Source organism: Onychostoma macrolepis, chromosome 05, assembly GCF_012432095.1.
Source record: "Onychostoma macrolepis isolate SWU-2019 chromosome 05, ASM1243209v1, whole genome shotgun sequence".
In the NCBI taxonomy this organism is placed as follows: Eukaryota; Metazoa; Chordata; class Actinopteri; order Cypriniformes; family Cyprinidae; genus Onychostoma; species Onychostoma macrolepis.
The window spans coordinates 6,895,490-6,919,788 of record NC_081159.1 but is presented as its reverse complement, the minus strand read 5'-3'; the positions used below and the strand labels follow the sequence as shown (position 1 = coordinate 6,919,788).

The 24,299-nt window shown below is 37.0% G+C and overlaps 4 protein-coding genes across 5 annotated transcripts; 1 reads left to right on the top strand and 3 right to left on the bottom strand.

Moving 5' to 3' along the window:
* Positions 1-4,990: 4,990 nt before the first annotated feature.
* Positions 4,991-7,708, top strand: zbtb26 (zinc finger and BTB domain containing 26). The gene is made up of 2 exons (XM_058776018.1): positions 4,991-5,087; positions 5,427-7,708. Exon 2 carries the CDS (start codon positions 5,433-5,435, stop codon positions 6,672-6,674), a length of 1,242 nt encoding a protein of 413 aa, XP_058632001.1. The 5' UTR covers positions 4,991-5,087; positions 5,427-5,432; the 3' UTR covers positions 6,675-7,708.
* Positions 7,709-7,796: 88 nt separating this feature from the next.
* zgc:101858 (uncharacterized protein LOC449555 homolog) lies at positions 7,797-10,464 on the bottom strand. Its single transcript, XM_058776019.1, has 8 exons — positions 10,180-10,464; positions 9,857-10,027; positions 9,566-9,744; positions 9,023-9,116; positions 8,850-8,919; positions 8,264-8,300; positions 8,119-8,182; positions 7,797-8,030 (listed from the first exon to the last, which is right to left on the bottom strand). The coding sequence occupies exons 1-8, from the start codon at positions 10,201-10,203 to the stop codon at positions 7,872-7,874; spliced, it is 798 nt and encodes a 265-aa protein (XP_058632002.1). The 5' UTR covers positions 10,204-10,464; the 3' UTR covers positions 7,797-7,871.
* A 109-nt stretch (positions 10,465-10,573) lies between these two features.
* On the bottom strand, positions 10,574-12,317 carry ppil3 (peptidylprolyl isomerase (cyclophilin)-like 3). The gene is made up of 6 exons (XM_058776020.1): positions 12,242-12,317; positions 11,840-11,914; positions 11,651-11,744; positions 11,430-11,497; positions 11,078-11,196; positions 10,574-10,893 (listed from the first exon to the last, which is right to left on the bottom strand). Exons 1-6 carry the CDS (start codon positions 12,242-12,244, stop codon positions 10,767-10,769), a joined length of 486 nt encoding a protein of 161 aa, XP_058632003.1. The 5' UTR covers positions 12,245-12,317; the 3' UTR covers positions 10,574-10,766.
* Positions 12,318-14,211: 1,894 nt separating this feature from the next.
* On the bottom strand, positions 14,212-18,904 carry lrrc8ab (leucine rich repeat containing 8 VRAC subunit Ab). Of its 2 annotated transcripts, none has more exons than XR_009271347.1 (5): positions 18,618-18,801; positions 17,730-18,017; positions 15,463-17,584; positions 14,485-14,811; positions 14,212-14,351 (listed from the first exon to the last, which is right to left on the bottom strand). XR_009271347.1 is itself a non-coding variant. In XM_058776017.1 (5 exons), exons 4-5 carry the CDS (start codon positions 17,575-17,577, stop codon positions 14,536-14,538), a joined length of 2,391 nt encoding a protein of 796 aa, XP_058632000.1. In that variant the 5' UTR covers positions 17,578-17,584; positions 17,730-18,017; positions 18,618-18,731; positions 18,829-18,904; the 3' UTR covers positions 14,531-14,535. The 2 variants fall into 2 exon arrangements, 1 of the variants encoding a protein (XP_058632000.1); XM_058776017.1 differs by lacking the exon at positions 14,212-14,351 and adding an exon at positions 18,829-18,904 and having other exon boundaries at positions 14,531-14,811; positions 18,618-18,731.
* Positions 18,905-24,299: the final 5,395 nt, after the last annotated feature.

Sequence of the window (24,299 nt, the reverse complement as noted above, 5' to 3'; positions counted from 1 at the left end):
TGTAGTGTCAGATGTCTTGCTTTTGTGAGGCTTTCTGGGTGAAACAACTACCAGCCCATCACGGTCCTTGTAAACAAGAGCCTTTACTTTGGTTTGCTCTGAGAAATTCCACTATTATTGCCAGCCAGGTATAAAACTATTTAAGCACTTAAACAGACTTTCAGTAAATTCTAACAATCTTACACAGGTCAGATTTATTTACAGTGCTGCTTGAAAGTTTGTGAACCCTTTAGAATTTTCTATATTTCTGCATAAATATGACCCAAAACATAATCAGATTTTTGCACAAGTCCTGAAAGTAGACAAAGAGAACCTAATCAAACAAATGAGACAAAAATATTTTCTTTGTCATTTATTTATTCAGGAAAATGGTCCAAAATTGCGTATCTGTGAGTGACAAAAGTATGTGTATCTCTTGGATTAGCAGTTAATTTATCACTAGAACTACCGGAATTCTATAACTAGGCTACTAGGAATGGCCATAGCGGTCATTCTGACCGTTCATACTAGACTGAACTGAATGCCATTTTTGTCATATCATATTTACATTTGAAGTTTCTATTGAGGTTTTACAATGAAGCTTTGAATGTCTGTCGTCATATTTTATTATGCCATCACCCTAAAAAATACGATATTTTTTGTAATATATAATTATGTAAGACTAGACTGCTCCCAAATGTGTGTGCCTTGCTCGCTGTGTGTCCGGCAAGCGGGAGAGCAAAGGTTTTTCACCGCAGTGAAAATGTAGTCTATTTAAAAGTCTAAATGCCAACAAATATGAAATGAACCTGAATATTTCAGTAGATAAAACATGTTGTGAATTTTGGAAATGATTACATATAGCCTATCTTTTTTTCAATACATTTTGACTATTGTAGCCTACTTTACAACACTCTGGAGAACATTGAAAGTGTTTCGGAAACTATGCAGCCACCAGTGGAATCATAATCCATGAATAAATAGATGTGTTATGATAGTACAGGTAATTATAAACATTGTCACTGTCTAATTATTATTATTATTTTTTTAAAATGTATTTATTTCACAATGTCAGTCTTGTCAGTCGCAAAAGCTGAAATTATATGTCGTCTGTAATGCGAACGGTCAATTTGACCGCTATGGCCATTCAAGGTAGAAATACTCAGAACTCTTTTATGTTTTGTAATTTTAATAAAATAGCAATGTTAGAATAAAATATACACACATTTAGGAAAAGTCAGGGTATTATAGTTATATCGGTTTTATTTCAATAAAGTTATTACATTGCAAAATTTAAAAACAGTCAAAATGACTGCCTTGATAGTTCTAGTGTTAAAGGTGAAATTAGAGTCCATCTGTGCAGAGGTGTTTTCAGTCAGTGCAATGACTATCAAATGTCAGTACGTGACCTGTTTTATTCAAAGAACAGGGATATCAAAGTCTGATCATGTTTGTGGAAGTGAATCATGTCACAAACAAAGAAGATTACTGAGGACCTCGGAAAAAGAGCTGATGTTGCTCATCAGGCTAGAAAAGGTTACAAAACCATCTCTGAAGAGTTTGGACTCCACAAATCCACAGTCAGACAGATTGTGTACAAATGGAGGAAATTCAAGACCACTGTTACCTTCCCGAGAAGTGGTTGACCAACAAAGATCACTCCAAAGCAGAACGTGTAATAGTCTGCGAGGTTACAAAAGTTCCCAGGGTAACTTCTAAGCAACTAAAGGCCTTTCTCACATTGGCTAATGTTAATGTTCATGAGCCCACCATCAGGAGAACACTGAGCAACTATGGCGTGCATGGCAGAGTTACAAGAAGAAAGCCACTGTTCTCCAAAAAGAAAATTGCTTGCTAAAGATCATGTGGACAAGCCAGAGGACTATCGGAGAAAGATTTAATGGATGGATGAAACCAAAATAGAACTTATTGGTTTAAATGAGAAGCTATTATGTTCAGAGAAAAGAACACACTGCATTCCAGCTTAAAAATCTTCTCCCATCTGTGAAACATGGTGGTGGTAGTATCATAGCTTGGGCCTGTTTTGCTGCATCTTGGCCAGGAAGCCTGCCATCATTGATGGAACAATCAATTCTGAATTATACCAGCAAATTCTAAAGGAAAACGTCAGGACATCTGTTTAAGAACAGAGTCTCAAGAGAACGTGGGTCATGCAGCAAGACAACAACCCCAAGCACACAAGTCATTCTACCAAAGAATGGTTCAAGACGAACAAAGTTAATGTTTTGGAGCGGCTGAGTCAAAGTCCAGACCTTGATCCAATTAAAATGTTGTGGAAGGACCTCAGCAAGCAGTTCATAGACGGAAACTAAGTGGTTCTGCACTAAAGAATGGACTAAAACTCCTACATGTTATTGTGCAGGACTGATCAGCATTTATAAGAAACTTATCTGCAGCAAAAGAGGGTCACACCAGATACTGAAAGAAAAGATTCACATACTTTTGCAACGCACAGATATGTGTGAATAACACTGGATAATTTTTCTCAATAAATAAATTACAAAGAAAATATTTTTTCTCACTTGTTTGATTCGGTTCTCTTTGCCTACTTTCAGGACTTATATTAAAATCTGATGATGTTTTGGGTCATATTTATGCAGAAATATAGAAAGTTCTAAAGGGTTGGCAAACTTTCAAGCAGCACTGTTTCTATTACTTGAAAATCAGAATTTATTTTTCATTCTCAGTGCTGAATGAAACACCATACTACATCCAAAATACTGAATGAAATGTCTGTATTCATAATATTTATATGTAGAATTTTATGTACTAACCTATAGACAATTAGCTCATATAATGAAAATGTGACACTTATGTTTGGATTGGAGCACCAAAAGCAGTTATGCAGTCTTCAATATGGGGCATTCATAATTCACATTTCTTTTTGATGATTATGGATGTGGAGTGCATATCTGACATTTGATAAAGGTGTGTGAAATGCTCAGAGTCCCAGCTCAGCTCTAGCACTCTGTGTATTATTCCATCTAAACCATTGTGCAGATGAGTAAACATACTGATGCATACAATGAAGCATTTACAATAAACTTTAGACTGATAGGCCACAGACTCTTGTTTGGTTTCTGTTATCCATAAATTACTTATGAAACATCAGTTGATTTCTTTCTGCCTTACCATAACAAATGCCATTTCAAGCTGCTGCCTATTGGGCTATATTACTGACAATAAAAGTGATATGGTGTCCTACCACTGCCTTTGGCAAATGAAGAGGGTTTCTGTCTTCAGCTGCTACAGTGTATTCAATATCGTGATCCTTCCATTCAGTAGAAATATCTCAAAACTGTTTGTTTTACATTACATGACTATAAAAGCCCCATAACAACAATCTCAAATACCTACTGTAAATGTATAATTTACTTAACAGACAATTATCAATGATGCAACTTAAAAATAAAATGGCATAACTTGCTTCCTTTGTACAACACTGCCTCCTTGTGGCAAGATTTACGCAAACTGGTTTTGTTTAAGAGCATCATCTTCATCATCATCATCATCCTTATGTACTTTTTTTTTCATATTCACGTGGGTTCCGCAAAAAACAAAAAAAAAAACAAAAAAACAACAAGAATATAACGTGGACGTTGACAGCCTTAATTGCACGCTAGAAATAATAATAATAATAATAATAATAATTTACATTTTATATTACCGTATTGACCCGAATATAAGACGATGTTTTTTTCTTGGAAATACATCTGAAAAATATTCTTATATTCGGGGTCTAGACTTTGACATGTCAGTAATACACCCACAACAATAGGTGGCGCCAAAACGCATAAAACGAGTGTGCCATGAAATATGTAATGTAATGTGTGTTGTAATAATGTTAGAAGATCGCGAGTGAAAACAAAAGAAAAAGAAAAGCTTACAGCGGCATGAGTCGTGACTGTCATGTTAGCCTGATGGGAACAAACTTCCTCTGTAAGTGATTTTAAAACATAAGACAGTACCCAGATTTGAAGACTACAATAAGATTTCACTTCTACTGTTAATAAAATTTTGGTAGGCTACTATGAGATTGATAGCCTAAATGTTATATAATTAAGATGGGCTACCTGTTATTTTTATGGTATATCAAAAAGTGTATATTTTTCAATGTCATTGTTGGTACATTTTACCAGTATTTACCATACTTTCAAAACAAAAATTAAAACAGGAAAAATATGCAATTTGAAAATAATTTAAGAAAAAATGTGTTTTACAGAGAGAAAAAAACTAAAAACAAGATTTGGTTTTCAAAAGCCTTTTTCCAAAATGTACATCTGGAAGAAGGGGGTCGTCTTATAATAAGGGTCGTCTTATATTCGGGACAATACGGTATATGCAATAATACATATACAAATTATTATATTATATTATTACATATATTATATATTAAATAGTACAATTATTATTATTATTATTATTATTATTATCTAGATTGCAATTTTGGCTTTCAGGGATTCATATCACTTGCGACAGTCAACATTTCCATTCATGCAGGTTTTGAAAAAAAATCATTTATTTTGCAATATTAAAAATTCTAATAATAATTCTAATTCTAATTGCAATAATAATAATAATAATAACAATAATTGTAATATACTATTTTACTAAGTAATATACAAGTGGTTTCCACAGAAGACAGCATGAATGGAAAAGTGAACTAAGTAATATGAAACCTTGAACTCCTTCTCTAAAAATCAAGAAATACTACAACAACAAATACTCATACTACTAAAGCAATTGTACATTTAAATTTTAATGTATAATATTCAAGTGGTTCCCAAAAAGAAAAAAAAACTGCCTGCTGGATGACATTTTGTATTGTACGGTATAACTGTGAATAAATCTTTATTTCCTTCTGCAGTTAAGAATAGTCAAATTAATCTTTATACAGATGACACGAATTTAAGGGTTTTTACAATTAGCCACCTGTATTTGTGTCCTGCCCCTTTAAATTTCGCCGACCAATCGGGAAAGTCGGCACATCCTTTTCCGTCTCAAGCCACACACTAAACACACAGGCGCTGTATGCTCATCCCAGGACAGCAAAACACCCAGACAGAAAATAAAGCAAATTACTGCAGGTATTCATATTTTAAATAAACACTTATATTCACCTCATTCCTGTGACAGTGTGTCTTCGTCGTCAGTTTTTTTCTCCATTCTCTTCAGTCGTCCATCCAGTGTTTCTGGTTTAGCTCTGTGCAGTTTCCAGGCCTGGACTAACCACACTAACACCATCGTGCACACTTTTTTGCTATCAGAAAGTATAGACCACCATCTACATCTAAATATCATTATAATTATGTGCCTTTTAAACCTTTTAGCTAAACACGTGCGTTTGGAAAATAGACAGTTACAGGAAGGCATATATTACATGGTTATACTAAGTTTAAATCTGTTATGTTGTGTGTATTTAATAGTGCACCATGGCTCAGGACGGGGTGATACTGCAGTTCAACTTTCCCACTTTTGGGGACTCCATGCTTCAAAAGATGGATGCTCTTCGTCGAGACAGACGTTTCTGTGATGTTGTGGTCCGCATCAATGACTTGGAAGTGCCTGGACACAAAGTGGTCTTTGCTGCTGGCTCCCCTTTCCTCAGAGACCAGTTTGTCCTTCAGGACTCACATGAAGTACAGATATCTACACAGCAGGATGCAGAAGTTGGACAGAAGCTTCTTCTGTCCTGCTACACTGGGACACTGGAGTTTCCAGAGCTGGAATTAGTACACTATTTAACCGTTGCTAGTTTCCTCCAGATGGGTCACATTGTAGAGCAGTGCACCGAAGCTCTAAATAAATTCATAAAACCACACGAGGTCAAAGACGAGCGTGCATCATCCCGACAGCCATCGGACTTCAACGCACAGCGTGGCCAACCAGCTGTGGAGACAGTATGTGATGAAGAGGATGAGGTGGACAATGATGCAGAAGATGACTTTGATGATGATGATGATGATGATGATGATGATGTGATCATACAGCCCAAGTCTCCGCCTGTGTTTAGAAACTCTCAGAGCAACAGCAGAGGAGAGGAAAGTCCCATTAGCATCGTTAAGGTAGAGTCAATAGATGAGCGAATGCCTGATAACTTCCAGAGTCGCTCAAGTCGCTCGCCAACACTGCGCTCACCGGAGCCACAGCACTCCCTGATAAACTCCACAGTGGAAACCCGACCTGCAGAAATCGCCATCAACCCTGCAGCTGAATATTCGCTGTCCCCGCCTGGCCCCAGCGGCTCCGGGAAAGGGAATCTTTGGGGATGCTCAAGGAATGCCGATAAGGGTATGCAGTGGTACCACCAGTGCCCTAAATGTGCTCGCGTGTTCCGTCAGCTGGAGAACTACGCCAACCATCTGAAGATGCACAAACTGTTTATGTGCCTCCTGTGCGGAAAAACATTTACCCAGAAAGGAAACCTGCACCGGCACATGCGTGTCCACGCCGGCATCAAACCCTTCCAGTGTAAGATATGTGGAAAGACTTTTACTCAGAAGTGCTCGCTGCTGGACCACCTGAACCTTCACAGTGGGGACAAACCACACCGTTGTAATTACTGCGACATGGTGTTTGCACATAAACCAGTTCTCCGTAAACACCTGAAGCAGATCCATGGAAAAAACAGTTTTGATAATGCCAACGAAGGCAATTTGCTTGAAGCACTATAAATTCATATTAACGTCTAAATAAATTATATTAATATACATGACAGACGTAGACACAATTTGTCTTAAAGACAATTCTATAAAAAAGTGGTTCTCAACCAGGAGGTCAGGGTCCACTTGGCGGCCCCAGAAAAGGCCCGTTCAATGCAAGGACGATAATTATAACAACAATGATAAAAGATATAGTTTCAAAAATCATTCTAAATGCAAACAAATAACAGGCCACACCTCGGAATCACTTTCAGATGACACGATAAAAACATTGACAGCCCGTTAGAATGCATTCAGTTTTAAAGAGCGTGAGCATTTAAAGCAGTTGATGACTACTGCACGTGTTTACAATAAACAGAACATTATTGTATGCTGGTGTGGATACTGATATAGTTATCATTACGGTTATTGTTATAGTTATCGGTCTTGGTGTGAATGGGCTTTAGGTGTTAAAATAATTTAAATGTAGTTATATTAAGATCAATTGAAATTCTACAAAACACAAAAATAATAATTTACATGAAACTAACTCATTACGTTTTTGAGTTTATTCATTTTTAAAGAAAGAAGTACCAGAGGTACGTAATTTATAGGTACATAAATTCTTGACAAGGGTGGATTGGTGTCAAAAAGGTTGAGAACCACTGCTGTAAATTAATACACTAAATTACAAGAACTAAATGAAGTGTCCACTGATAGATAAATGTACAGTCAAAGTCAGGTTTAATGTCATTTTGTTTTTTTCATATTGCAGGTCAATGGAGATGTATTGAGTTGATTTTGAATGCTGCTGTGGCATCATTTGGCTGTCATATCTTTTGTAAAGATAAAAATGTATTGTTAAAGTATATCCAATCAGACCATATTTCAGTTTTGAATGCTAATGTATAACATCCTCATTTGAAAACAGCTGTATTTGAACATTATTGCGCAACTCTTGTTCTGTAATAAATGTTTCCATGCTTCCATCTGTGTAAACATGCCAGAATTTGGAGAAAATTGCTGACACTAATAAATAATTGCAGATACTGCATGAAATGTGCACTTCTTTCTGTTAATGTTCATTATGCTATGTAAAAATAAAAGATCACATCAAATCAACATGTTAATACATTAAGAATTTCAACATTCAGATCGATTCCAACTTTGTTTATTTCTTTGCTTTTATGACATACAACTATGACAGAGCTGTATCATGGCGGCAAAGCATTAGCGTGGACACATAGCATGTCGACCTCCGTCCACTGGAAGATTTACACCTGTTATAAATGTTGCTGCATCAGATGCCAGGAAGGCGATAGCATGAGCTACTTCCTCTACTTCACCTGGTCTGCCGAGAGCATGAGTCACCTTGCACTTCTCAAGGAACTGGAGCAAAGCAGAAAACACATGATGTGTTATATAGAAGCATGCATTACAGTCAAATTACATAAAGCATTTGATCTTAACTCATCACCTGAGCATACTGGTCCTCATCAAGTCCTGCACGCTTGTGAACTTCTGTTATAATTACTCCTGGGCTGTTAAGACAAAGCACTTGTATTACCTCAATGTAACAATTCTATGGCCCGTAAAATGTAAAACAACAGAATGAAACTTACCAAACTGAGTTGACACGTACTTGCTTTGATGCCAACTCTACAATTAAGATGAGATGAGAAAACACTTGTTTGTAGAGGAGTAATACCCAAGCCCTTTGCATCAACTAGTAGAGGAGACCGGGGCTAGTTGTCACACTTTTTACTTTGGTGTATTTTTCAGGGCAAGTTTTGTATTGAAAGTCAATTTCTGTAAATGGACAAAATATTCATCACTTCTGCCATTAATGCTCTCAGAGAATGCTGTCACACTTTATAGGGTAAGTTGGATTCACAATCTGCTATTAAACAGCCTAGAAAAATGTAAAAGGAAACATGCCAAACCATTGGTTTGGCCAACAAATATTGTAATTAATATAATATGTGTATACATATTTTATAGTATTGAATGTGAAACAAGTGTGACAACTTGCCCCAAACTGAAGTTTATAAAACAAATACCCTTGGAAACAGTTCAACCTTTCAGTTAAAATCAACATTCATTTGATAGAAGAAAACTTTTGACTCAAGACAAATAGCTCTGGTCTGCTGCAAATAACGTTAGAGATTCTAGATATCAAAGAGATACAGTATTATAGAGATACCTTACCAAGAGCAACGCAGCGTGTGAACTGGTCAATGGCTGATTTGGACATGCAGTAAGCAAGTACACCAGGAAACTAATGAACAGAAAATGTTTAAGATGATCAATCAGGGCCTACAAAAATAAAACAATGAGCTATATTTTATACTTATACGGATGTATAAACTCATCCAACTCACTGATCGTTGCCCATTCACACTGGACACATTCACAATCGAGCCTTTCGTTTTGATGAGATGAGGCACACAGAGATGAGTGAGATGATATACTGATCTGAAAGGGAAGAAAATGTGTCAAATTTCCTTATAAAGTCAAATACCCACATCTTTAAATTATTATCTACTGCACCCAGCGGGCGCAAGGGCGTGCTATAGGATCCATGAAAAAGTTTAGAGGGAAAAAATAGTGTAAAAATAATGTTAATTATTAGATTAAAATAAGTTAATAAATGAGTAAATAAATAATACATTTAACAGTTCAGTACTACAATAAGTAGGAAAAATTTAATAATGGAACTAATAAAAAAAACATAATATTAACCGTATTTATATTTCATATTTATAATAAACAAGAAACTACATACATTTTTACATTTTATGTTGTGGGATTGGAGTCCCTCACACGAGGGTAATCATATTTGGGGGTCTGCAGCATCTAAATGACTGAAACCCCCCTGATTTATTGAATCCAGTGCAAATTCCCTACGTTAAATAATTTTTTACCTGACATTTACAGACATGACCTTGTCATACTGGGCCATGTCTGTTGTCTCTATACTGCCCATGGCGAGGATTCCTGCACTGTTGATGAGGACATCCAGCTTCCCAAAGTGAGCGATGACCTCTTCCACTGTCCTCTTCACAGTGTCCTCATCTGTTAAGTCTCCTGGCACTAATAAGGGCTAAATACATTGGACAGGAGCCATAGGGAGATGAGCATATGTGAAGCATTAAAGCCTATTAACATCATTGAGACGGTATTTAACAGTCTGAAGAGATTCCAGTATGTTTTACTTTAACTGCCCCGCACGCCTCGCACTCTTTGGCGACTTTGGTGAGGTTGTCCACATCGCGTCCATTAAGCGCCAGCTGGGCACCCAGTCTGGAGAACAGTAACGCTGCGCCCGCTCCTATCCCTGAACTTGCGCCGGTGATCAGCGTGACTTTGCACTTTAAAGAGCCAACCTAAAACGCCAAGTCATCACTTTTAAAGTTACTGTTTAGTGTGAAATTCAAACGCAACCAGTATATCGATGTTATTGAGGTTTATGTCTCAACCACTGGTCTATATTATCAATATTTAACAAACTCTCTTTTAGAGAAGAGTCCTCACCTACTTTAAATGCATCTGGAGTTGCCATTTCGATTGATATGATATTCACAGCTCTCTTCTTCCTTTCTCTCACGTGCAATAGTGAACGAGTTAGTTACGTCACTGTGTACGTACAATAAGAGCATTTAAGGGTTGAGTCCATTACTTTATTTCCAAACGAAGTCAGTCAAATATTAAACGCATTGTTCAGTTTTCTCGTGCCAGAGTATATATTTCTGTATTTTTATTATTAGACTGATGCGGATTTTAGATATTTTATTGAGCATACTAGTGTGTTTACCTAAACATCCGGGTCACGAGCGTCATAACGATTTCAAAATTGTAGTCCTAATTTTAACCAACGCAGAGTCATTACAAATTATATAGAAACCACTTCAGAAAAAGAGAAACTATCAAATATTTTTTTGTCCAAGTACATTGGATTATTATGTTTTTATTAAAAAATACCATACATTTAAAAGCCAATGTAAAAGATTATGCGGGAAAAAGAGGCAAGTCAGTGTGTACAAATAACAGCATGAAATTGAAAAAAGCACAAAATATTTATACAACACAATGCATTATGAATGTTTCACAATGAAATCAATCAAATCAACCAGCAAATGGGTTGGCATGGATAGTAATATCCTTAATACGGACATCATTAAGAGGACGAAAAGTCTTTTCATTCACAGGGAGTTTCTCTAGTTCATCCAGAGTTTCTAGTCCATCTATAATTCTGTAACAAAGAATGAGTTTGTGTTGCAATTCAATATCATCAACAATTATAGCATCACTAAATACACAAACAATTATTATCTTATTAATTGAAATGATCAAATCACAAAAGAATGAATGAATCAATGAATAAATAAAAAAAAGCAACACACTAGCAAAAGACAGGTCATAAACAAAACACATACTTTCCAAAAACTGTGTACTTCATATCCAGGTGAGGCTGTTTTGCATATGTGAAGTAGAACTGTGATGCATTTGTGTTTGGTCCATTATTGGCCATGGCCACCACACCCCGGACATTGTGCTACATTAGACAGACATTAAAAGGAAGATTAAGTTCAATAAGTCTAAAAAGAGGTTTAAATTGCATTGCAAGTCAGTTTGGTCCATACATGATTTACTACAATGCCAGATACTGTGGATGTTCCTTATTACTTTTGCACAGAGTAGGTGATTAATAAGAGGCTTTCTTAAAACAAAGAATGTGATATTTTTTCCCCACACAAACATTAAAATTACTTTAATATCAATACATACTTTCAGATGTTCACTGAATTCATCATCAAAATTTCTTGCCCAAATACTGGTCCCTCCTTTGCCTGTACCTGCGGGAAAAACATAACTTTAATAAATTTAACCAAATAAACATTGACCTGAAATTTAAAAACCAAAAAAACAAACAGCATTCACTCTTTTTACAACTTAACAAGCTAAAAACTAAAGCTGTGAGGTAAGAAAAGAAATCCATTATCAGTTACCTGTTGGGTCTCCAGTCTGAACCATAAAGCCCTTTATGTTTCGATGAAAAATACATCCATTGTAAAACCCACCAGCGCACAGTGCAATAAAATTCTATGAGGGAAAAAAAAAAAAGAGAATTAACGTATGGAAAATATGATATCGCATATTCAAGATGTGTGTCTCTGTGTTGGAAACAGTTGTCTTACTTCACAGCTTTTCGGGGCTCTCTCACAAAACAACTCTATTTTGATATCACCAAGGTCTGTGTGCAGAGTTACAGCCTGCGAAATAAGTGAGATAAATGAGTTCAGCTTATTTCATAAAGTAGAATTACATAATCATTAGAATAATTATTAATATAAGAGCAATAATTACCCATTTAGAATGCAAATAATTACTTCATGCTGCTCAAAGACTAATACAGAATATCAAGTTTCACTAACGTTAACTGTAATTTGGCCAGAGTATTCCTAACAATATAATACTAACATAAAACAGATAAACCGTTAACCTAATGTATTCTATACAATATATAACCAAAACTATAAAGGTTAAACATTTGTTCTAGCAAAGTTCAGCATTCATAGGGAAGTAAAGAGCAATCTTACCATCTTCTAAAACATACAGTCCAGCATTGCCAACAAGCCGCCTTCAGGAGTGTTTCACTAAAAAACGTCCGACGCAACTGAACGACGATAAAACATTGGTTCCCATTTATCACTACATACTATGCTACATACACATACACCACACGCTTTTAAAAATGGCCTTTTCTCAAGTCTGTGCATAAATAAGAGCAGTTTAAACAACAGTAACGATAATTATAATGTTGAGTACACATTTTAATAGTAACCTGTTACTACTGTAGTGTTTATAAAGCTGACAAAAATCTAAAATCCAGTTATTCTTTATATAAAGTAGCTAACGTATTCATTATAACATAATTGACACAATTACTAAACTACTTCCAGTGGTTTTTATTGACACACTAAGAAAACCGAGTGATTATTCACTCTGTATGGCTTGATACATTTTGCGGCATTTACTTAACTTCTATTTTACATTTACTTTGCAAACAAACAAACAAAAAATAAAATAAAGGAGGAAACAATAGTGGATTTATTAAATACAAATACTCAATCAAGTAGTCAACCATAAATATATCAAATGGTTACAAACGTGAACACTGGAAACTTTGTAATACTGGTTAAAAAAATACCACTGACATAAAAAAAAAAAAGTTTGACAAGCTTTATAGATGTACAAAGTTGAACGGCACTTACCTGAGTAACTTCTGAAATTCTATTAGCTTAGTTTCCAATGTGGGTGTATACATACAGGGAAGAATCAAACAAACAAGCTTCTAAAATCCTACACCGTTTCATACTTGAGGTAAAATGGTAAACATGCAAGCTATGTTTAATAACCGATCAACAGTAACAAGTTTGTTAACATATCAACAAATTGAATATGGCTATTACAATGGTGAGACAAAACAGCTGTTAACCCTACACAAAGCAAACAAGTAACATGAAGTATTAACCTGCATCACACACTCAAAGTTATAATGCAATCAATGTCAGAACTGCATTGCACACATACATAACACTTTAAATGTCTGATTGTCATCTTAGCTGTCACGAGAACAACATGACCAGTGTAACTGGAACAGAAAACATTTAGTGCAAAGTCGAGGGTACTGTTCTACTTCACTGTGAATGTTTACATGTCTATCAACTGAATGCAATGGATAATCTACTTTTACAAAGGGTGAACTGTTCATTAGAAATTATTAATTGATCATTCTCAAGGCATTTCAAAGTGAGCAGACAGGTGAAAATAAGGTGCTGTATTTGTAAGGTATAATGTAATCAAGGCTTTTTCTAACTTCTTAGAAAAAGTAATATTGCTAATACAGTAATAATACTACTATGCATTTATACAAAAGAAATACATGTAGATAGTGATACAGACATCACTATCTATATTTTGTAAAAGTATTTAGCCTTCGTTTTTGCATCAGCTAAATAAATACTGCAAACATGCACACATCAAAAATTATTTGTGCAATCATAAATACTCAGTTAACACACATTATTAAACTTCCAATAAAGACAAGGATTTTAAGATGACTAGACAATAGTAACTCACTATAGGGTAAAAGTTAGTGAATATTGAATTATGCATCTTTCTAAACCTCTAAAAAAAAAAGGAAAATGATTCATGCAACAGATGACTTACCAGTATGTCAAAAAGATTGTACAGCATAATATTGTGCTGGGTAACATGTAGGGTTTATATAAACAAACATTAAGAAGTTATGTAGTGCTCTCAAAGTCTTAGAGAATATTAACCAGTTATTCATGTATTAATGAGGAGCAATTTGAACAGCTTTGCCCAACAATTTCAAATAAACAAGTGTTATTTAATGGTAAACTGTAAAAATTGTAAACCCTAATTGAGTTGAAGTCTTCAACCATACAGATACATGGACTTAAGAACAAGCAATAGTATAGCTAATAGTATAGAATAGGAGAGTGATTTCACAGACACTTACACAGTAACACTTGTATAAAATGTAGTCATAATGTTTATAATAAGATACAGTAACTGAATAGTGTTGAGTATATTAAGGCAAAAATGAACAGCACCTTAATCCTGATGTAACATCTGATCTGCTCACTCCTCAGTGTCTATCATCAGAAATGCCATGGCTGTCTGTTATAATAAAACATGACATGTCATAATGTGAAATACTTACTTTTCCCTTTTGTCTATCAGGAAATATTTTAATGAACCCTGAAATATTTAACAAACATGTATAATTTTCTATTATCTGGATTTAACGCACGCCATTTAAAATCTTCACATAGGCAAGTGCTCTCAGGTTCATGCATCTGCTTCAAGAAGCCTCTTTGTCAGTTCTCCACAGCTGCTCTTTGACCTCTGAAGGTAAAGTGTTGAAAATACTGTCCTCCACAATTAGACCACTCCTCTTCAGCAATCTGCACTCCCCAAGTTCTACAGGAAGGCCTTCCAGCCTATTTCCCCTCAGCTCCAGCTGCGTCAGACCGGTGAGCTCCCCAAACCGTGACGGCAGGGAATGCAGGCAGTTGTTTCCGAGGTTCAGTGTTCGCATTTTCTTACACAGAAACAACTCAGGGGGGAGTGCCTCAATCTATGAGAAAAAATAAAAGCACAGTCGACAGAGATCAGAAAACCAAATTGAGTGAAAGTACAATCAACATTACTCACATTAATTTTACGGTATTTACAAAGAACATACATCTACTTGCATCTCATCATAAGTGCAGTAGCACTTTTTCTTGAACCAGTTGTATTATTTTATATATATATATATATATATATATATATATATATATATATATAGCTATCTAGTAAAAAGAATAAAAATAAATTGATCATCATGCATGAAAGAGTAAACAACAAAATCTGCATAAGTGGCAATTACTCAAGCTACATAAATACAAGCTTTAGCAGTGGTTTTATCATTAATGAAAACCAAAAAGAATTCTTGTTTACATTACATTAGAAACTAAACTAAAATATTTTCATGACTCCAAAATAAAATAAAAATGTCCACAAATTAATATGAATTGTTTTGATACATGGTATGTTGAAAAACATGAAAACTGCATTATATATGAAAATACTAAATAAAATTCCAATGCTGAGAAATTCAGCACTGTTAAACATTTTTAAATGATTTTAAAAGAACACTGGCAGCCCAAAATATGAAAATCATCAAATAGTAATAATAATAACCTCAAAGTACCAAAACTAGACATTCATCCTGAGCTTGACTTACCCTATTGGCAGTTACAGCAAGGGACTGAAGGTTCTGTAGAGTCCCTATATCTGATGGGATGTCGGTCAGATTGTTATGGCTCAGATCAAGAAACCTCAGCTTCCGGCAGAAGAAGAGCTGATGTGGCATCTTCTCAATCTTGTTACGGTTCAAATAGAGGCGCTCCAGGTTGACCAAAGTACCTATCTGAATAGGTATGTATGCAATCTGATTATACCACAACTTTAGACAGACAAGTCGATGAAGATGCTGAAAACTAATGATCTCCTCAATGGTTTTCAGGTTGTTGTCTTTAAGATCGATCTCCTGTAAATTGTGCAGGCTGAAGATGGAATGAGGTATGCGCTCCAGATCACAGCGGACGAGCTCCAGCTCGGACAGGTTCACCATCTTCTTTAAGCTGTTGAGCACCATCAATTTAGTGCCTTCGTTGTTGATGGACAGTTTCTGGAGGTGCATTCCAACATCCGTGACCACCTGAGGCAGCTTTGTAAGGTTACTTTTCAGTCTCAAAACCTTCAGTCGCTTCAGCTCTCGCAAACCGTCAATGACGATGTAGCGATTGTTGTCAGCACTAAGGTTCCCAGTAAGGTGCAACTCGCTTAAGTTCTTCAAGCTGTAGATCCACAGAGGAATCTCCTTTATGTCAGTGAACTTGATGTGCAACGATTTCAGGTGCTCTCTCAGAAAAGCAAGAGCTGGAGCCTCTATTTTGGCGGGTGTGTGGTACAGCCACATCTCTCTGAGGTTAGTAAGCTGGGCAATGATTGGTGGGATGGTGACATCAGGGATGAGCTCAAGCTTCAGGACCTCCAACTCCACCAAGTCAAAGACCGTGTCTGGAATCCCACTGAGCATGAACAGGTGGAGCTCCAGCTTCTCTTGGGAGTTTTTGGTGATCCTCTGCCGAAGCTTTTCCAAAGTCCATTCGTTGTTGAGGTTCAGCTGGCGAAGTTTGTTCTCGCTCACCTCTGAAAGGAACACTGCAAACCGCTTGGAATACAGGGGGTCGTACTGGTCAATCATATGCAGCATGAAGGCGAAGTCGTTTTTCACATCTGGGATGTCGCTGTAGCTGCTCTCCTCTCGGATGGACTCAAACGAGTACTTCTTGAGAGAGCGCCGTAGCATCCAGCTGAGGGTGTACACACAGATCATCCCGTACACGATAACTAGACTAATGTAGAAGCAGGCTAAGATCTTGAAGAGAGTGGCCAAGGGATGGGCACAGTTGTACATGCGATAACCAGTGAGACTCTCGATGTCCACGTTGCAGTCGACGCTGAACTGAATATTGTGGACATAGTAGCCGGTGTAGCAGATAATAAGAATAAACTTAACAACTTTGATGACAGTCTGTCGGATGTAGAGTCGGTAGACTATATCGCCTTCTTCAACGTGAATCCGAAACTTCTTCACCTTCTCAAACAATGCCTTTGCTTGTTCACCTTCCTTTTTGTCCAGGACACCAGTCTCAGAGTGGTCTACGATTCCTTGCTCTATACGAGATCTGGTGGTCGACAGCATGGGAACACTCGCCTCAACATCTTCACTCACATACGAAGCCTTCTTATCGAAGGAGCCGTTCATTTTCACCAGAGCTTTGGGGTCGCTTTCCTCCACGACGGTTTCTGACAGAGCTCTTGTGGTCCAAGGCGAGTCAAAACATTTCAGTAGGATAGACACAAAATGCTCCAGTTTAGAGCTTGTCCAAGGGAACTTGAACCAGAAGTTGCTGCAAGCCAGAAAGATGAGCGTATGCAGCAGCACCAAATATGGGAAATACTTTGCGAACCAGTGAAGCCTGTTTTCATAGCACACAGCATCGACATAGTTGTACTGGTGGCGATCGAGGTCGTACTGGATTCCTTGAGGCTCAAGGGTCAAGGGCACAGAAAATGTGGCATTGAAATACTTTCTACAGGTCTTGTTAACTACCCACTTGCAAGGCAGGCAGATCATCTTGTCCTGCGTGACCTGAAGCGTGCCCCCGAATACTGCGATCATCAGCATTACCACCGATAAATAGTCTGTGAACACGTCCCACCATGGCTTTAGGATGCGATACGTAGGTTGCGTATCCACAAAGTAGCGCAGCTCAGTTATGGGAATCATGATTTACCTGAAATTAAATTATTGGCATGGTAATTAAACACCTATACATTTAAATCACGCGTTGAATGTCAATGCAGACATTTAAAACTGTCCCACTACTGCAAACTAACTCTATATAATCTCCCACCATAAACATCTGAACCATATTTTACCAAAAGTTGAGGATGGCTGTCTTCTCCGGCTGTGGCTGCTACACAAGGAGACTCCGCCAAAAGAACGCTCTGGCTTTCTTGTCATCTATTATTAGCCATTTCCGATAATAACACTGAAGAATTGTCTCCTCTGGTCCGTGACCCCAGGGTTCAAATCCTGTTTGTCTAAGGCAGGGCAGTGTGTCTGAAGCAGTGTCTCTTCAGTTGGATCTTACCGAATACTCCCCATGTCCAGTCAGGAACTGGCACTCATCACAGTCCTTTTTGTCAGGATGGGACGCAGATATCCTGTTGTGATAAAACAGCATACAATACAATGTCTGATATGTGCATTCTGCCTTTTCTGGGAGCAATTTATAAGCAGTTTCAATCTTAGTTTCTCCCTGAGGGAAAAGGAACAGGTTGAAAACTTATTTCCTTTCTATTCAATTTAAACATTGTGGTTAAATGAGTGACATAACTGACTTGTGCTTATATAAGACCAGCTGACACATCCTAGAGGTTTAACAGAGGTTTGAAAGATAACATTATAATGGACATTACATTTTAAAGAGGATGATGAGATAATAATCAAGATGTTGACCGACTACTAAGAGACTAGACAACTGGATTAAACCAGTTCATTTCTGAATCCTCTCAGCTTGATATGGCGAGTCTCCTAGAGTTTACCGTCAAAATATTATTTATGCACGGAAACAATAATAAACAAACAAACAAACAAACAAACAGGCACTGTCCTGTTCTGTGTAATCACAAGAAGACTCGTCGCTCAGCGCCTGAATGACTGCATGTGTTATTATTAGTTTGCTGCTTTGTATAAAGGGCAGAGTGTCTTTGTTTAACTAGTCGAGGGAAACTGTTCGGCGTTTGACAGGATCATGTACTCACCCAGCTGTGTGCTGCCGCCTCTGCTCCATGTGTTTGCTGCCGGACTGATGAGCTCGGATTGCCAGAGAGGAAAGTGGCCGAACCCAAGATAAACAGCGCAAATTGCAATCTCAGCTGCAGGGATCAAATATATTTTTCATAATCAGTTTATTACACTAGAGGGCACTGCGAACTGAGATTTGGATTTTGCCCTCAGCTTCATTGTACGTACCATTATCGCCACTCACTGGACTGGAGCGGGAATCACAACCTGAATGCTTGGAACTGTTTTTCATTTTTTTTTATTTTAAGGACTTTAAATCGTATCTAAGCACTCTTGCTACCCCAGCAACACATTTCACGCTTTAATGGTTCATTTATCATATGTATTATGATTTAGGTGTGCTCTGAAATAACAGTTGTACTTTATATATATATATTTCTGTCTTTTGTCTGAAAGTGGATAAATCAGTTCCTCACCTGTTTTATGTTTCCTTACATTAATAATTTTAGTATATTTATTTGTCATATTCCTAGAATATTGTTAATATTTTGTATTATGGATCTTTTCCATGATAAAGAATCAGGCATTATTTTAGTATGATATGAGCATGAAATATGAAATATTAATTCATAAGGCAACATGCCTTCAAAACCAATTCTAAAATGGAATGTAGGCCTACTCAAACTCACTATTATGCTCACTTCAGAAAATCTTATCCAATAATAAAAAAGACTATGAGAACATCTCATATTTTTGTTATTATTATTATTATTAGTTTCATTTTTCTTCTAATGATTGATTGATTGAATGAATACTTATTAGTTATGTTTAATTCTATGCACCAAATCCATAAATGTATTGGATGAAGAAAAACAATTTTAAATTATTATTATTTTATTTGTTTTTATTTATTTAATTTATTGTTCAGGAATCATACATATGCATTGCGTCACTAACTACCAGTGTAGGGTCCATTTTTGAATCTCAGTGCAGTAAATCTGCATATGGACAGGAAGGTGGTCTGTTTGGGATTGTGTGTGTGAAAAAGACATCTTCGTCTAAACTAATTATTGCAATCAGCTAATTATTGATTTTGTTCACAAGCTTAAACAAATATACAAATGGTAACATTAATTTTTGACATTTGCCTAATCAATACCAGACTATATGATCATATTTAATAAATAATAACTTAAATCATTAAAAACAAAAAACAAATTAGCAACAAGAAGGACTATGATAGCTCTTAAACTTCCAGCTCATGCTTTTATGCAAGCAATTATTTTTAATTTTTTTGTTACATTCACTGATCATATCTCTCTCTCTATGTATTTATAATAGATTAATGGTTGCATTCCATATGTTTATACTGCACTATAACTTTGCTTACTACACTTTGGCAATAACAGGCCAGGCCTGCCACATACAGCTGTGCCTGTGTGTTCTTTATGATCTGTTTTTCTGTGGGTAGAGGCTCCCTTTCACACTGATCCAATATCTTCTTTCCAACCTCAATTCAATACATCACAAGTGACACCACAATGTGTTCTCAGATCAGCAGTAAGCAAAGCATCTCACCAAAATCTTCATCAAATGTTAATGTCAGGCTATGTGTCACCGTTTACATTTCCCACAGCGGGAGGCTTAAACAAGGCCCAGTTCATCCAGAAAGACTGCAGGTTATGTAACAAAGCCGCAAACTCTGCTTGGCTCATCTGTTGAATGTACAACCCGAATTCTGGAAATGTTGGGATGTTTTTTAAATTTGAATGAAAAATGAAAACTAAAAGAATTTCAAATCACATGAGCCAATATTTTATTCACAATAGAACATAGATAACATAACAAATGTTTAAACTGAGAAATTTTACAATTTTATGCACAAAATGAACTCGTTTCAAATTTGATGCCTGCTACAGGTCTCAAAATAGTTGGGACGGGAGCATGTTTACCATGGTGTAGCATCTCCTCTCCTTTTCAAAACAGATTGAAGATGTCTGGGCATCGAAGTTATGAGTTTCTGGAGTTTTGGTGTTGGAATTTGGTCCCATTCTTGCCTGATATAGGTTTCCAGCTGCTGAACAGTTCGTGGTCGTCTTTGACTTATTTTTCGTTTAATGATGTGCCAAATGTTCTCTATAGGTGAAAGATCTGGGCTGCATTTCCAAAAGCATCGTAAGCTTAAGTACATCGTAGACCCATTGTCTGACCATAGAACACTTTTCCACTTTGAAATAGTTCATTTTAAATGAGCCTTGGCCCACGGGACACGACGGCGCTTCAGGACCATGTTCACATACGGCTTCCTTTTTGCATGATAGAGCTTTAGTTGGTATCTGCAGATGGTACGGCGGACTGTGTTTACCGACAGTGGTTTCTGGATGTATTCCTGGGCCCATTTAGTAATGTCAATGACAGAATCATGCCGATGAGTGATGCAGTGTCGTCTGAGGGCCGAAGGCCACGGGCATCCTACAAAGGTCTTCGGCCTTGTCCCTTACGCACAGAGATTTCTCCAGTTTCTCTGAATCTTTTGATGATGTTATGCACTGTAGATGAGATTTGCAAAGCCTTTGTAATTTGAGTAATGTTGTTTTTAAAGTATTCCACAATCTTTTTAAGCACTCTTTCACAGATTTGGAGAGCCTCTGCCCATCTTTACTTCTGAGAGATGCTGCCTCTCTAAGACATCCCTTTTATAACTAATCATGTTACAGACCTGATGTCAATTAACTTAATTAGTTGCTAGATATTCACCCAGCTGAATCTTTTCAAAATGTCTTGCTTTGTCAGCCCTTTTTTGCCCCCGTGCCAACTTTTTTTGAGACCTGTAGCAGGCATCAAATTTGAAATGAGCTCATTTAGTGGATAAAACTGTAAAATTTCTCTGTTTAAACATTTGTTATGTTCTCTATGTTCTATTGTGAATAAAATATTGGCTCATGTGATTTGAAAATCTTTTAGTTTTCATTTTATTCAAATTTAAAAAACGTCCCAACATTTCCGGAATTCGGGTTGTACATGCACTCATCTTACCAGCAAACATACACTCATTCACATCCTTCTCTTCACTCTCTGAAGCAGAAGTCTCCAAACTCATCCTTTCTTATCATCCTACTACTTGTCCGCTTGATCCAATTCCATCTCATCTCCTTCAAGCCATTTTTCCTGCAGTTGTACAAGCACTCACTCACATCATTAACACATCCCTTCACACTGGTGTTTTTCCCTCAGTATTTAGACAGGCTCGTATAACCCCACTTCTTTACTAAGAAACCCACCTTTAACCCATCTCTTTTAGAGAACTACAGACTTCCCTTCTTCCTTTCATTGCAAAAACACTTGAGCTGTGTTCAACCAAGTCTCTGCCTTTCTCACAACCTCCTCGACAGCAACCAGTCTGGTTTCAGACGTGGACATTCAACCGAGACTGCCTTGCTCTCAGTTGTTGAAGCTCTAAGACTGGCAAGAGTGGATTCCAAATCTTCAATACTTATCTTGCTGGATCTGTCCGCTGCTTTTGACATGGTTAACCACCAGATCCTCCTGTCAACCCTATTGGCAAAGGGCATCTCAGGAAACGCACTCCAGTGGTTTGAGTCTTACCTCTCAGATAGGTCCTTCAAGGTATCTTGGAGAGGTGAGGTGTCCAAGTCGCAACATCTAACTACTGGGTGCCTCAGAGCTCAGTTCTTGGACCACTTCTCTTCTCTGTCTACATGGCATCACTAGGTTCTGTCATTCAGAAACATGGCTTTTCATATCACTGCTATGCTGATGACACTCAGCTCTACCTCTCATTCCATCCTGGTGATGCAACGATAGCTGCTCGCATCTCAGCTTGTCTAACAGACATTTCTTGCTGGATGAAAGACCATCACCTTCAACTCAACCTTGTCAAGACAGAACTACTTGTGGTTCCATCAAACCCATCGTTTCATCACAATTTCACCATCCAGTTAGGCACATCAACCATAACTACTGTACTTCAAAAACAGCCAGAAACCTTGGAGTTATGATTGATGATCAGTTGACTTTCTCAGACCACATAGCTAAAACTGCCCGGCTTTATTCAACATCAAGAAGATCAGGCCTTTTCTTTCGGAACATGCTTCACAACTCCTTATTCAAGCTCTTGTTCTGTCCAGGCTGGACTATTGCAATGCTCTCTTGGCAGGTCTTCCAGCCAGTTCTATCAAACCTTTACAATTAATCCAGAACGCGGCAGCAAGATTAATTTTTAATGAGCCGAAAAGAATGCAGGTCACACCTCTTTTTATCAATTTGCACTGGCAACCAATAGCTGCTCGCATTAAAAAAAGGCATTAATGTTTGCCTACAAAACCACCACTGGCTCTGCGCCCCTTTACCTAAATTCATTACTTCAGACTTGTGTTCCCTCTAGAAGCTTGCATTCTGCAAGTGAACGTCGCTTTATTGTGCCATCCCAAATAGGCACAAAATCACTTTCACAGACTTTTAAATGAAATGTTCTGGTGGAATGGCCTGCCCAACTCAATCAGAGCAGCTGAGTAATTAGCCATTTTCAAGAATCGGTAAAAAACACATCTCTTCTTTATTTGGCCAATCTAATCTGCTAGAGTTAGAATTCTAACTCTAGCACTCTCTATTCTAATTCCATTCTAAAACAACAACAACAACAACAAAAAACTAGCTTTTCTAATCTTTTTGTATTCTATCTATTTGTTTTCTTTTTATTTATTATATAATTTAAAAAAAAAACTTTGCTACGTGTACTGCCTTAAGCTAAATGAGACTTGTTATAGCACTTGCATATCATTGCTCTTTTGTTGATTTTGATTGCTTCCATTGTCCTCATTTTTAAGTCGCTTTGGATAAAAGCGTCTGCTAAATGTAAATGTAAAAGGTTGATTTCAGACTAAAGGTGAGATCACACTTACCGCTGTTCTGTGAATTTACGTGAGCAAAATACGGTAATTTCAACAGGAATCACTGTTGAAATTACTGTCTATACAGATATGTATAGACATATCTATGGCTACTACACTGTTGCCAATAGATAATGGATAGTTTTTTGTCGGCAAAATTTTGCTAATGTGACCGCAACATAAAGCAATAATTTGCCTTAAGGTGCCTAAAATGGCATGTAAATGGTTTAGGCTCACTAAAATCGCACCAGGCAATGAACATAAAAGATAACAACACAACTGGCTTATTTTATGTGCTATTTACTATGATGCTTATGTTTTGTTTTTTTTCACTATGTGCATTCCTATGTTTATGTGCATCGCTTTAAAGGGCAGCCACTTTAAGCATGTTAAATTCCTTTAGACACTGCAACAGTTGTGATTAGGGATGCACCGATACTGAGCTCCTGTACTCGTTAAAATGCCCCGATACCAAGCGCCGATACCTCACAGTATGTGATAAGTGCCATATTCAGACAAAGAAACAGGACAACATGCAGCAGAATGGAGTTATTAGAGATTAAGGATGTCTACGAAGCAGATGTATGCCATGAATAATGTTAAACATTCAGTATTAATGCCAGTGATGGGAATAACTGCGTTATAAATAAACGGCGTTACTAACGGCGTTATTTTTTCAGTAACGAGTAATCAAACGAATTACTGTTTCTCCCGTTACAACGCCCGTTACTGACAATAAAATGTGGCGTTACTATTATATTATTAGAATTTAATTTTTCAGTTCATCTG